Below are 13,386 nucleotides of genomic sequence, written 5' to 3'. Positions count from 1 at the left end.
ACCCCACACTTGGCGCTCTTAGGTATCAATTTCATGGCTAAGATGAGGTAGTCTCGGAGCTGATGGGAAGGCCTGCTGGCGCAGAGTAAGGGCCGGGGTATCTGTACTCGGGCTATACGAGTCTTAGAAGGAATGACAGCCTGCTTTGGGGGGGGGGGGGGGGGGGTGGGGGGCGAGAGAGGTAGAAGATAGAAAAAAAAAGAATTGATATTCCCCGATTGGGATTCGATCGAACCCAAGATCTCCTCACAGCTCTAAACCTACGTGCTGAGTTTTTGGTGTGTTAACCACTCATGTCTGTTTGCGTGACAGTGTTAGCTTTGAGCGCATCTCCCTGAGCCCCCTTTGGTAAGGCAGGGTCTATAGAGCATTGTGTGTGCTTACTACTTGCGGCGAGAACAAGTTTCCGCCCAATTTGTACGTGAAAATGCGGTTGCAACACAAAAGTGGTGGCGGAAACTTATTCTCGCAGCAAGTACAATGGTAGGTATATAATAAAACTAAGAGAAGAGATATGTAGCCACTGTGTACAGTACACTAGCAGCGGGTAACTGATCGTAGTGACTTGCCCCAACTATACCTGACCGTGTCCCAACCGCGCGCAGTGGAAATGATAGCAGTCGTACCTCCGCCCAAAATGATGTACAGCATCCGGTCCTGGGCGTTCAGACCAGCTGTGGATTCTTCATTTCGGTGTGCCCAAACCTACCTCTACACGCCGCAGCTAATCCATCCCCCCCTCTAGCTGGCGAAATAGATGCATGAGGACCAGAAGACAGAAAACACTCACGGTAAGACCGGGCCCAGAGAAAGCACATCCAATGGATTAATTAGACCCCACCCCGCCAACTAACTAACTGCTAAAGCCCTGATATCTAGCCAGAAACCACTACCACTACCACTACCGCTACCGCTACCTCTAAGTACCGCTACATACATATAGTAAACCAGCCCAATATATACCGCTGTCCCCTCCACCCCCGATTCGTCTACATGATCATCCACAACACAGCACAGCACAGCTAAAGAAAAAAAGGGAAAGAAGCACACCAAGGAGGGAACGGAGATCACAGCACGCAAAGGAACGCAAAAAAAACAAAAAAAGGTAAAGAAGGTAAAAAAAAACCCCGGATATCCAACCAAGTAAGTAAGTAACCCAAGAAAATAAAAAGATAACCAACCCAACCCACAACTATACACACCAGAACCCACCAGCACCACTACACATCCCCCAAATCCGCCAACGGCACATACCCCCTCTGCGCCGACCTCCACCACCCCCACCTCCACCACCCCCTCTCCCCCTTCACCCTCCCCGCCGCCCTCTTCTCCTCCGCCTCCATCCCCTCAACCGTCATCCACCTCGGCCTTTTCCACAGCCTCAGCAGCAAGCTGGACCCCACAACACTCACACTACTCGCCGCCATGGCCGCCCCCGCCGCCATCGGGTGCAGGTGCAGCCCCACGGGCAGGAAGAAGCCCATGGCGAACGGGAGCCCAATGAGGTTGTAGCAGCACGCCCACACGAGGTTGAGCTTGATGCGGTTGAAGATTGTGCGTGCGAGGTGCAGGGCCGCGGGGATGTCGAGGAGCGACTGCGGGCGCATGAGCACGATGTCGGCGGCCTCCATGGCGACGTCGGTGCCTGACGCCATGGCGATGCCGACGTTTGCGGTTGCTAGAGCGGGGGAGTCGTTGATTCCGTCGCCGACCTGAGGTGAGAGAGGTTAGTATACCGAGTGATAGGCTGTGATTGGGAATGGAGAGGGGGAGGGAACTAACCATGGCCACGATTTCGCCTTGCATTTTCATCTTCTTGACGATGTCCTGCTTCTCGTCTGGTGAGACGCCGGCCCAGACCATGTCTGCGTCGATCCCAACCTCTTTTGCAACCTGCAGGGCCGTCACCATCTGGTCGCCAGTAACCTTCGCAAATATTAGCTCACAAAATCCCGCTCAAACCCGCGCATATCGACAAATACAAAAACCTACCATAGCGATCTTGACACCCAGCCTCCGCAGTGCGTCAACGGCATATCTGGCGTCCTTCTTCACCTCGTCACTCAGCGCGATAAGACCCGAGTACTCGCCGTCGATGGACACAAATACATAGGTCCTGCCCTTCACCTTGCCGTCCTCGTCGACCTGGCTGGCGCCGAGACCCTTGGCTTGACGCTCGGCTTCGACGGGGACGACGACGTTGTTCTCTTCGAGGTACTTTGTGTTTCCGATCAGGACCTTGTAGTTTGTCCGCTCGCTCGCGGGCTTGACCATTGCCTCTACACCGCGGCCAACAACGGCCTTGAACTCGCCGACGGACCCGTCAAGAACGCCTTCAGGACCAAGGCCGAGAGCTTCCCGTGCAGCAGAAGTGATGGCACGACCAACGGGGTGCTCGGAGCCAGCCTCGGTGATGCCGACAAGCAGCCACCAGAGCTCAGTTTCGCGGCGAGAGCTGCCCCACGATCCAGCACGCTTGCTGAGCGTGGCGGTCATGTGCCCGACGGTCAGAGTCCCGGTCTTGTCTAATACGACCTGAGTGATGCGGGTTGCGGTCTCGAGTGCGGCACCGCCCTTGACAAGAATACCCTGTTCTGCACCGACACCAGTACCGACCATGACCGCAGTGGGCGTGGAAAGACCAAGCGCGCAAGGACAGGCAAAGACAATGACCGAGATACAGAGCTTCAGGCACACCATGAACGTCCCACCACTCGCCGCCTGCTTGAAGATCGCCGGGGGGTTTTTGAGCACATGCGCGAGCACCATCCATCCGATAAAAGTAACAAGGCCCAGGCAGATAACACTCGGGACGAAATAGCCCGCGACAATGTCCGCCATGCGCTGGATCGGCGCCCTCGACGTCTGTGCCTCCTGTACCAGCTTCACAATCTGCGCCAGCTGCGTGTCGCGCCCTGCCCTGGTGACTCTAAAGTCCAGACGCCCAGCACCGTTGACCGTCCCACCGATCAGCATCTCGCCCTTGCGTTTCAGGATCGGCATTGCCTCGCCGGTGACCATGGATTCGTCGACGTAGGATTCACCCGTGACGACGCTGCCGTCCGCGGGGATCTTCTCGCCGGGGCGCACGATGACAATGTCGCCGACCTGGATGAGCTCCGTTGGGATGGTGCGCTCCTCGGCGGTGTTGGTGTTGTCGTTTGAGGCGTCGCTTTGGATGCCGGCCTTTTCGGGGTTGACGTAGATTGTTGCCATTGACGGGGCGAGCGACATGAGTCTGCTGAGCGCCTTTGACGTCTGGCCCTTTGCGCGGTTCTCGAGGTAGCGGCCGAGGGTGATGAAGGTGATAAGCATGGTTGAGGTGTCGAAGACGGTGCTGGGCTTGCTGTGAGGTGGGCATAGGATGCTCATGACCATGGCTAGAATCGAGAAGAAGAAGGCGGCGGAGGTACCGAGAACTACGAGGACGTCCATTGTAGCACTGCCGTGCCTTAAGCTCTTGAACGCAGACCTATAGAACCTTGCACCAACACCAAACTGCACCGGTACCGTCAAGACCAGACAAACCAAATCCCCTACAAACAGTCCTGGAATGGGAAGCTCATATGCTCCCAAATACTGATTGACACCCTTGAACCACATGGGAATGATCATGCTGATGAAGAACACGGGGACCGCGAACCCCACCGAAAACTGGAACGCCTTGCGCCATTCCGTGATTTCCTTAGTTTTAGCGAGCGACTCGAGCTGGGCGTTGTTGTCCTCCATGTCCGCCATGAGCGCATTCAGGTTATGCGATTCCACGATTTCTACGAGGTTCCGCACGCCGGTGAGAGACGTAAAGTACTCAATCTTGGCCCTCGAGTTCTCGAACGTTACCGCAGCGTCGCAGACGCCCTGGTGCGCACTCAGCGCATTCTCGAGAGCAACAGCATCCTCGCCGGAGTTGAGACCAAAGATCTTGAAGATCACCGTATCGATTTTCGCATTCTTCTCCGAGTCGTCGCCGCTCATGGCGGTGGAAATGATTTTAGCCCCGAAACCACAGTCCTCAATTCTGCACGCGCCCACATAACCCATTAGCCATCACTAACTACACAACTACCACCATCTACTGCTGAAGCTCTAGACTTACATCTCAGCGACCTTTTCCGGCGAGATGACACTCGGATCGTGAACCGCCACAGCCCTCTCCATCACCAAACTAACCGTGAAGCTCACAATTCCAGCAACGTTCTTGAACCCACCTTCGACAGAGCTCGTACAGGCGCCGCACGTCATTCCCTCGACCGCAATCGTTGTCGTCGCCATGTTTGTCGCTTGTTCCTTCATCCCTCCAGCTGCCGCTGCACCCCCGACCGCCTCCGATGAGATCAGTCGTGCGTCGAAGCCACGGTCCTCAATACTAGCAGCAACACTAGCGTCAGCTACCCACAACTACAGCCAGCAAAGATCAACAACAACCCACATTTCCGCAACCTTCTCGGCGCTCAGCACCCCAGGATCATGGACGGCCACGGCCCTCTCGGTGATCAAGCTAACGGTAAAGCTCTGCACCCCCGCGACATTCTTGAACCCGCCCTCGATGGCGCTCGTACACGCGCCGCAGGTCATCCCCTCCACCGCGACCGTCGTCTGCACCAGTCCGCTCTCCTGCTGCTCCTTCTTCCCCTTCTTATTCTTCTGTCTCCGCTGTGCAGCGCCTCCCACCGGATCCGACGAGACAAGGCGGGCGTCGAATCCTCGGTCATCGATTCTAACCCTCCTGTCAGACCAGCTACCACTAATCTACGCACACCAAGAGGCGGGGCAGAGAGGGGGGGTAGAAAGTAAAAAAAAAAAAGAGAGAAAAAAAGAAACTTACATCTCCGCGATCTTCTCGGCTGAGATCTTGTCGGCATCATGCACAGCGACAGCTCGCTCCGTGATCAGCGAGACCGTGAACGACGTTACGCCATCGCGGTTCTTGAACCCGCCTGCTCCCTGTCAGTCTCTTCCCCCCTCCCCATTCCTCCGCCCTCCGGATAACACATACCTTCGATAGCGCTCGTACAAGCCCCGCAGGTCATGCCCTCCACCGCGACCGTCGTCTGCACCATCCGCGGTGCCTTCTCCTCCACGTCCAGATCCATCAGCGGGCGGTCCGCGTCATCCCTTTCTCGCGCCATGCTCCTGGTGTCCTCTTCTATATCCTCCTATGTGTCTGTCTGTCTCCTAGCTCTCGAACGAGTGTGCTGCTGCTGGTATGGCGGTGGGCGGTTAGGTAGGTAGGTAGGTATCGTGGTGGGCGAGCGAGCTGAAGAAACCGAACTGAAGGGCGCGGGGGGGGGGGGGGGGGGGTAAGGGCCAGATAATTAAAAACGTAGAGTAGGTCGGTAGGTAGGCGTCGCACAGCGAGGCGCCAGCTGGGTCGGTAGGTCGGCAGGTCGGCAGGTCGGCAGGGGAATGAATGAGTGGAGAGGTGATTATTATCGCGGGCGAGCGTCGTACTACTCTCGTCGACAAGCGAGGTTGGGCAGGTAGGCAGGTAGGTAGGTATTGGTAAGGTAGGTATGTAGAACAAGCGACGACGACGACGACGACGACGACGGCGGCGGTACTAGTATGTAGAAGTCCCTACACCGGCCGGCCCGGTAGTTTTTAGGGTGTTGGTAGAGTACTGTTTTCTCACTAGCTGCAACCGGGGCGCGAGCGAAGGAAGGGGTGGAAAAAAGGTACGGGGCGCGGTGTAAAAATAGCCTGAAGTGTAGTGTAGGTTAGGTACAATAATCGAGAGTCAAGTCAAGGGGGGGTTCCGGAACCAGTACAGTGCACAGTCGCAAAAAGAAAAGAAAAGCAAAAGGAATGAGTCCGGGAGTCGAGTCCCGGGTTCGTAATATATCAGACGACTTCTTTTTGAAGAGTAGGAGGGAAGGAAGGAACAAGGTGAATTTATTATTGATTATGTTTTTTTCGGCATTGGGATCGATTTGAGATGCAGGGAGGGTTGGGCGGGTGGATTGGGTTGGATGGATGGAATAGAATACAGTAATGTAATGTAATGTAATATAGGGTGTGGAAGGGAAACGTAGGGAAGGGTGTGCCCTGCAGGTCCAGGAAAGTGAACAGAGATCTAGACGCCCGCTCTCCACGTTTCTTCTTTTTCTTCTCTCTCACGCACGCCCCCTCGAAAGTGCAAGACTACAATACCCCCCCGGTTTGACAGCCGACGGGGAGTTTTATCGAGGCGATGTCTAAAGTACGGAAACACTACCAGGGCAGTACTCGGGAAGGGTTTGGAAACAGTAGGGTTCGGTGCCGGACCTGTTTTGCAATGAAGGGTTTGGGCTTTGAAACCGTGGTTTTGAAAAATTCAGCATATGTGTGCACGTGTGGTGAAGCTTCTCGGGCGGTACGGAAGGTTATTCCTTCCTTCCTCTTCTTCCTCACCTTCCTCGTCGGAATGTAGCAGCCCTTGTAGACAGAAGGGCTACTTTCCATACAGCAGGGCAGGGGGGGTCACACGGCAGCAAGGAGTAATAAACCGCACCGAACGAGCAAGTTATTACAAACCGCCCCTCGCTCACAGCCCATCACTCACTCACTCGCCCACCCCACGCACGCATCCCTCACAACGGCATTGTCTGTCGGTGCCAGGGTGAGAGCAGACAATCCCCTTATGCACCCCACCACGGCTCACAAACAATCACTCACCGCCAAGGCCCGCGACCCCACCACCCACCACCCACCAACCCACCAACCCACCAAGCTTCCCACCTAGCTCTACACCAAAATCACAGCTCCCCCCTTCCCCCTCCCCCCTCCCCCACCACAACCACCAAACACAAACACAATGGCCGAACAATCCTACATCCTCGCCCTCCAGCCCTACCTCGCGCTCGCCAAATCCGCGACGGGCCGCGCCGCCGCCGACCTCGTGACGCAGGCCACCCAGGCCCCCGGCGTGTTCGTGTTCTCGGAGCTCCTCGAGATGCCAAACATCCAGGCGCTGGCCGGAAATGCCGATGGCGCAAAGTATCTGGACCTGCTCAAGATCTTTGCGTATGGGAGTTACAGCGACTACAAAGGTACCCTCTCCCCCTCTCTCCTGCCCGTCTGCCTCTGCCCCTCCACCCCCCATCCCCCGTCCCATCCAGCCTGAGAGAGTAGAAGAAGTAGAGAGAGAGGAAACTAACACACACCCCCCCCCAAGCCAACGCCACCGCCCTCCCCCCCCTCAACCCCGCCCAACTCCACAAGCTCCGCCAACTCTCCCTCATCACGCTCGCCTCCCAGGGGCCCTCCCACCTCACCTACGCCTCCCTCCTGCGCACGCTCGACCTGCCCAGCACCCGCTCCCTCGAAGACCTCGTCATCTCCTCCATCTACGCCTCCCTCCTCAGCGCCAAACTCGACACCCAATCCGCCCTCGTCGAGGTGTCTAGCACCGCCGGCCGCGACGTCGCGCCCGCCGAGATCCCGGCCATGATGCGCACGCTGCAGAGCTGGGGCCGCGTGTGCGAGGAGGTGCTGGGCGACCTGGAGGCGCAGATGGCCGCGATCCGCGACGACGCGGTGAGGAGTAGGCGCGAGCGCGAGGAGTATGAGCGCGTGCTGGCGGCGACAAAGGAGCAGGGGCGCGGCGGCGAGGGCGAGAAGGGCGGGAAGGGGAAGAGGGGCATGGCGGAGGGGGGCGAGTGGGAGGAGGATGAGATGGATCTGGATGAGGCGGGGTTTGGCGAGGCGGCGGGAGGAGGAGGCGCGAATACTAGTAAGAGGAGGACGAAGGGGAGGTTGGGGTTGGGGTTTGGTAGTGGGGGGAGGAGGAGGTAGGCCGGGGGTGGATGGGGTTTTCTCGTTTTCTCTTTTTCTCTCTCTCTCTCTTTTTTTTTACTTTCTTCGCTGTTTTTAAAATGTTGCTGGTGTGGACATGGTAGGTGGTTAATGAGAAAATTGGCTACCAATTTCTATAGTTCTGATCCTTCTGTGACGACTAATAACGTGCAATGCTTCTGATAGTGATTCAATCCAGGTATATCTTAACAATTAGAATGCGTGTCATCAAAAACCCACACCACCGCATAAACCCCCAGAGCCCAACCGCACCAATCCCGCCCGGCACTACTAAAACTCACAAATCTACCCATTACAGAGACCACAATCCACAACAACCAAACAGCCTACCTCTAGAAAGGGAACACAGTCCCTCACTCGGCTCCCGACTCAACCAATAACGATGAATCCGAGGCCGTATCTCCACCCTCATAAACCCATCATAACATATAACCTGCTGCACTATCTGAACAGCCCGGGAGAAGGGGCCTACATTTCCAACCCATGACAGCGTTCCACTGGAATAATAATAGTTAAATTAGGACGAAACAAGAATCTTAATTCACCTGCTTAAGATACATCCGTGCTTATGTAGCCTACTTGACCCACAGAATTCTGGTATGATCTTATCGCAAATCCGTCGTAGGTAAAGGCATTCATTAGAAAGCTAGCTAATCGATTAACATCAAGGCCTCTAATTCTGATTTCTGTTTGAGACAAAAGAAAAAAGACTGCTGCGCCCCATTTATATACCCTAAAGAGGTCACCATGAACAAAAGTACAGATACAAGCGCTCAGGACATGACGTAAAGCTCACTTGGAGTTCCCCAAGTCAATAATAAGAACGAACAGAGTCCTCCGCGAAACTACGCTTCTTCCTTTTTAGTATATACTGCAAACAGCTCCTCTGTCACCTGTCGAATCTCAGAAGTAATCCTCTTTACAGTCCTCTTCGTTTTCTTTCGATTGTTACCAACCGTTCTTTCCGGGTTGAGATCCCCTGCTTCGTGGATTGCACGAAGTTTGTTTCCCGCTTTATAAGCTCTCTTCAGCTTCAACGTTATGTTCCTTTCCCTTTCTTCCTCACTTTCACGTCTTTCTATGTCCTCTTTAAACTGGACCAGCAGGATATCGAGTGCGTTGAATAGTTCGGCGGTCGATACGTCGCTGAGCGCGTCACGGAAGGTTTGCACGCGTCCATTATCGAATCTACACCATCTACCGCCATCGCGGTTTGGACTCGTCTGGTGAACCCAATGTCCCTGTGATCGTAGGGTGCGGTGAAGCCGAGAGCGGTGTCGTCTATATCATGCTGGCCACCAACAAGCGGTTGACCGGAGATGACCACCTTGTTCTCGAATTCTGGACGATGCATGATTTCGACATCTTGCCTTACCAGTTCTAGGGCGCTTGTCATTGTTAATGGCTTGAAGAGAGCTGCGCACAGAGAGAAGAATAGTTGCTTGATGGAAAAGGCCTTGATAAATGGGAGGAGATCGTATTCGATTTTTTTGCTATCGATGGAAATATTATCAAAAGAGTATTGATCATGAGAATGATCGAGAGTATAGGACGAAACTTCTTAATTTATAGCAGTGCTTATCGTCTGGTAGCCACCTTTCTCTATCGAGCTTTATGCAAGTTGTACTATGTGAGTCTGAAATAGTAACTCATTTCAGCTTGGATATATGTGAATGACCACTTGGTATTATTCAGTATACGTAACATGTATTTGCTCGTGGAACCCCCGCCGAATTCTTTAGCAATGTGGCGGGATGAGAGATGGGTATAAGCATACATGTAGCTCGTGGACACATCGAGTGAATGTATTCAATGTTATCATTATATATATATTATTAAAGTGGCCGGGGCTACAATCAAATAGCACTCTGGCAAGAGGGGAGTACACATATACAGCATTTATAACGAGTAAACCAACAATTGATATATATAGAAACCGGGATATCCGGATATTATTTAGAAATTGTCATATTGGCTGAAGCACATGAGCGGGGTACAGCCTAACAAGTCAACGGCCTTTTGTCTATCTGTTTTGAGCTACTGATGATAATTACAAAGTAGCTTCAGTCGTTTATTCCATACTAGAGGTTTTCCCGTTTGTTACCAACCGGAATCATTTCATGATGCCCAATCTCAATTTATACTATCGATTCAAACCAGGTTGGTGAATGAAATAACGCCTTACGTTTCTCTTTTCCCTGCTACTCTGGCCTGGAGCCTTTTTGCCTTTGGAAGTACTTTCCCGGGCGGAGTAAACAGAACAATCATTTTATTGAAGGGCTGTTCCGGCATATTATATTCCAGTACACCCTTATATTCGTTCTATGTAGGGAGCCTGAGTGCAGGGCCAATCATCACCCGCCATTTGCGAAATTTCTTTTCGTCCTGACCTTTTATATATTAGGAGATAAAATTATCTCTCAAACACGCTTCAGATAAAAACACTCTATAACTCAATTTCCTCCTCATACTTCCATTCATTTGTGCAAGTCAATCCCGCATCCCACCATGTTCTTCCATCAATTTCAAGTGCTGCCTCCATGGCCTCAATGACCTCTTCCTCGTTGATACTTCCCCGCCGTGAGTCAAGACCGGGTATCATAAACTCCTTATTTTGGCTGGCCTGTTCTATTTTTCCCGGCTGGTCTACTGCTGAGATCTCTGATTTGCCTTGATTCAACTTAAACCTTTTCACAGCTCTCCCTTGGCGTTCCTCCATTTTTGCGCTAGCCGGCGAAGTTTGAGGGGTGCTACTAGCGGTTGAAGAGCCTGCCAGACGGACGGCCTCAATGAGCGCCAGGTTGGATATCTGTCTCTGTTGTCTAGGAGAAATTATTGGGGGTAAGGTGGGGGATGAGGTGGTGCGAACTCTTTTTGGGTTTGTAATCTTTCTGGCTTTGGGGGTGGTGTCGTTGTTTTCATTTACTCGCCGCTTTCTCGAAGATGGTGTTCTCGGCAGAGGTGGAGATGAACTCGGGTCATTATCTTGATATACTAAGACATCTCTTTCGAGGTGTTCTTTGAGGAGCTGTGAATCAATGGAGCCTTCTGTTTCTACCCTATCGAGATTTTCCTGACTTTGGAGCTCACGCCTACTCCTTTCATCCTCTAGCTCTTCTTGGATTCGACGTTCCTCGTTGAGAATTTTTTTCATCATTTCATCATGCGTAAACACTTCTCCTTCGCAAAGATCGCCAAAAAGATTCTCCATTGTTTTGCTTTCATCCCATGACTGTGTATCTACCACACAAGGGTAAATATCACGAGGTCTAAATAAAGCTACTAAGCCTCGTAATTCAGAGTATGACGAGTGCCTAGAATAGGGGAACGTTATTTTGTTTGGGAGAGATTTTCCATCAGAGGTGGAGATCTCAGCATCTGGGATAAAGCCAGGTTTAGAGATTCCCTTGCCTAGAGCCGATTGAGAGAGCTTGATCAACAATTCTTCAAGAGCTATGTCATCACCTTCCTCTCCTTCATTTAGAGTCAATGGTAGTACTTGTTTTCGAGTACTCCTCGCACTTTGTAGAAGGCTTTTTACGCTGGGATCTATGTTCTTCCCTAGAGCATCGAGAAGCAGTTGTAATTGGTCTTCATACAGCTCTAGGTCATCCTGGTTTTCCACTGCCTAATATTAGTAAACGTATAGGAGGGCTTGATCTATGAGGGCTTACAATCTCCAGAGCCAGCTTCATGGACATCAATGTCCCCAATTTTCACAATTACGGGTGTAATCCACACTACATTCTTCTTTCCTTCAAGTCCCACACATCCGGATTTCCTTTCACAAGAGTGGAATCGGACTTCCGGATTTGTTGTAAGACACCCTTTAACGTTCGTATTCCCAAATTTATAACCCCTAAGGTAGGGTCCTGAGGGATAAACTTCAGTAGCACTAATAAACGAGAATAATCGGAAGTGATATTTACTTAAATGGATCTAGCGGTGACAAAGTTAATGGCGTTTTCGATTCTTGTGGGTGTGAAAGTTACCTGAGTATTGAAGGCAGCAGCAAGAGCAACCCATACATCTTCGTACCCGAAAGTCCATGTATTGAAATGAAATATTGTGTCTGCTGGGTACTTTCCAATTGTTTCTATAAGCTCCCGAATCCCTTCACGCTAGTCTCTATTTAGATTCCACGACTCTTTTGGGGGGGGGGGGGGGGGGTACATTTGGCAGCATACCTTGGGAGCAAATACTTGGCTCTTTATCTTTTGACCTATGAATGTCGTGTCTAAATAGATCTTATCAAGACGTTTTATTCCCGTGGTGTACGGGATAAGCAATGGGTGCCTGGCCAGGTAATCGACCCACCATGGCTCAGCTGATTTTTAATTAGTTGGGTTTTTTTTTATCATCCCTTGAGTAGACACCGCGCTTACCTCTAACATCACCCGTGTAGAGAACGGCCTTGCCATCACCTTCAATGAGAAACATCACAGCGCCTGGGCAGTGATTTGCCTGGAGGGGAATTAGTCATCTCACTTATTCCCTTATTTCCATGCGTCACTCACGTCAAACATTGTGACACGTATACTCCTCTCACTATCCAATTCTATCACCGTTGGCGTCTCCATAGGTATTACTTTCTGTCCTCCAACCATGTCAACATTTGCCCTCTGACCCTCCAGCTTTGGCAGTAACATACCAGTTTATTCTTTTTCTCCATATATTGGCATCTGCGGCTCTCCAAAACTCCCTTTGCTAGGTTCCATCTATGAGCTCTGCGTTCTAAGCGTAGGAGTAGCTCCTTGGTCGCTGCTGAACAGTGGATAAATGGGCCGCCATAGAAGTTTTCAAGGCCTTGGATATGGTCACTGTAATCGAAGCGTCAGTATCAACTCAATAGTAAACGTGGAATATGCCACGTGTACCTGTGTATATGAGTTAAAAAACATGCAAGTGGAGCTCTGGCGTTGACTTCTTTGCTTTGGCGAAAATAATCAACTGCAGTGCATGTGTTAGGTTCGCCGCATAGAATACATCAAGGGGGCCTGTGTACTTCGTATATCCGGGAACTCTGGTAGAACAGTTGTTAGTAACTTTATGCTAAGCTAAAACAAGTCTATGAGATGGGTTACCATCTACAATTCCCATGAATGTCGACTGTATCCCAAATAAGCAATGGCTCTTATGAAACTTCGGGGGGATTATAGCTCGCTTACCATTCTGTCAATAATCTTATCTTTGCTTCTCCCTATTTCAACGGGCAATGTCTGAGCTTCTCCCTGCTGTCGATCGACATGTAGATTGGCGAACCGAGGTGGGTCGGGGAAGATGCAGGTCCGTATTTATGGTGTGGTCTTGGCCACGGTTCCCACTTTCCAAAGCCCCGGGTTTGATGCAACGCAAAACCACCTTCGCAAAATTTGTATTTCGCATACCACTACCAGAGCAATTTTGATTGTGTACGATACGAGTCGGAATCCTTACCGGAATTTCCGCCAATTTTATTTGCGAACAGGAACGGGATGTGGTAGGGAGTGTCAAACTGGGCGATAAACTCCCGGCTCTGTGCATAAATTATAAACCACAGCACAAGAACTACATACGCATAGATATGTGTATCTCAATTCCTCATAACGGTCA

General features: G+C 51.7%; 4 protein-coding genes across 4 annotated transcripts; 1 reads left to right on the top strand and 3 right to left on the bottom strand.

Annotated features, from left to right (window-relative positions):
• Positions 1-1,220: 1,220 nt before the first annotated feature.
• Positions 1,221-5,129, bottom strand: H6S33_003505 (uncharacterized protein; the record flags this gene model as incomplete). Its single annotated transcript, XM_044834854.1, has 7 exons — positions 1,221-1,712; positions 1,783-1,926; positions 1,993-4,018; positions 4,097-4,366; positions 4,430-4,717; positions 4,826-4,937; positions 4,997-5,129. The coding sequence occupies 7 exons, from the start codon at positions 5,127-5,129 to the stop codon at positions 1,221-1,223; spliced, it is 3,465 nt and encodes a 1,154-aa protein (XP_044691866.1).
• Positions 5,130-6,793: 1,664 nt separating this feature from the next.
• On the top strand, positions 6,794-7,773 carry H6S33_003504 (uncharacterized protein; the record flags this gene model as incomplete). The annotated part of the gene is made up of 2 exons (XM_044834853.1): positions 6,794-7,028; positions 7,154-7,773. 2 exons carry the CDS (start codon positions 6,794-6,796, stop codon positions 7,771-7,773), a joined length of 855 nt encoding a protein of 284 aa, XP_044691865.1.
• An 866-nt stretch (positions 7,774-8,639) lies between these two features.
• H6S33_003503 (uncharacterized protein) lies at positions 8,640-9,190 on the bottom strand (the record flags this gene model as incomplete). Its single annotated transcript, XM_044834852.1, has 3 exons — positions 8,640-8,687; positions 8,751-9,017; positions 9,098-9,190. 3 exons carry the CDS (start codon positions 9,188-9,190, stop codon positions 8,640-8,642), a joined length of 408 nt encoding a protein of 135 aa, XP_044691864.1.
• A 1,050-nt stretch (positions 9,191-10,240) lies between these two features.
• Positions 10,241-12,965, bottom strand: H6S33_003502 (uncharacterized protein; the record flags this gene model as incomplete). The annotated part of the gene is made up of 10 exons (XM_044834850.1): positions 10,241-11,418; positions 11,469-11,733; positions 11,787-11,915; positions 11,982-12,121; positions 12,180-12,258; positions 12,312-12,386; positions 12,446-12,614; positions 12,781-12,817; positions 12,879-12,903; positions 12,963-12,965. The coding sequence occupies 10 exons, from the start codon at positions 12,963-12,965 to the stop codon at positions 10,241-10,243; spliced, it is 2,100 nt and encodes a 699-aa protein (XP_044691863.1).
• Between the last annotated feature and the right edge of the window lie 421 nt (positions 12,966-13,386).

Source organism: Morchella sextelata (genome assembly GCF_020137385.1).
Source record: "Morchella sextelata strain SCLS chromosome Unknown scls_15, whole genome shotgun sequence".
In the NCBI taxonomy this organism is placed as follows: Eukaryota; Fungi; Ascomycota; class Pezizomycetes; order Pezizales; family Morchellaceae; genus Morchella; species Morchella sextelata.
This window is presented reverse-complemented; position numbering and strand designations above follow the sequence as displayed.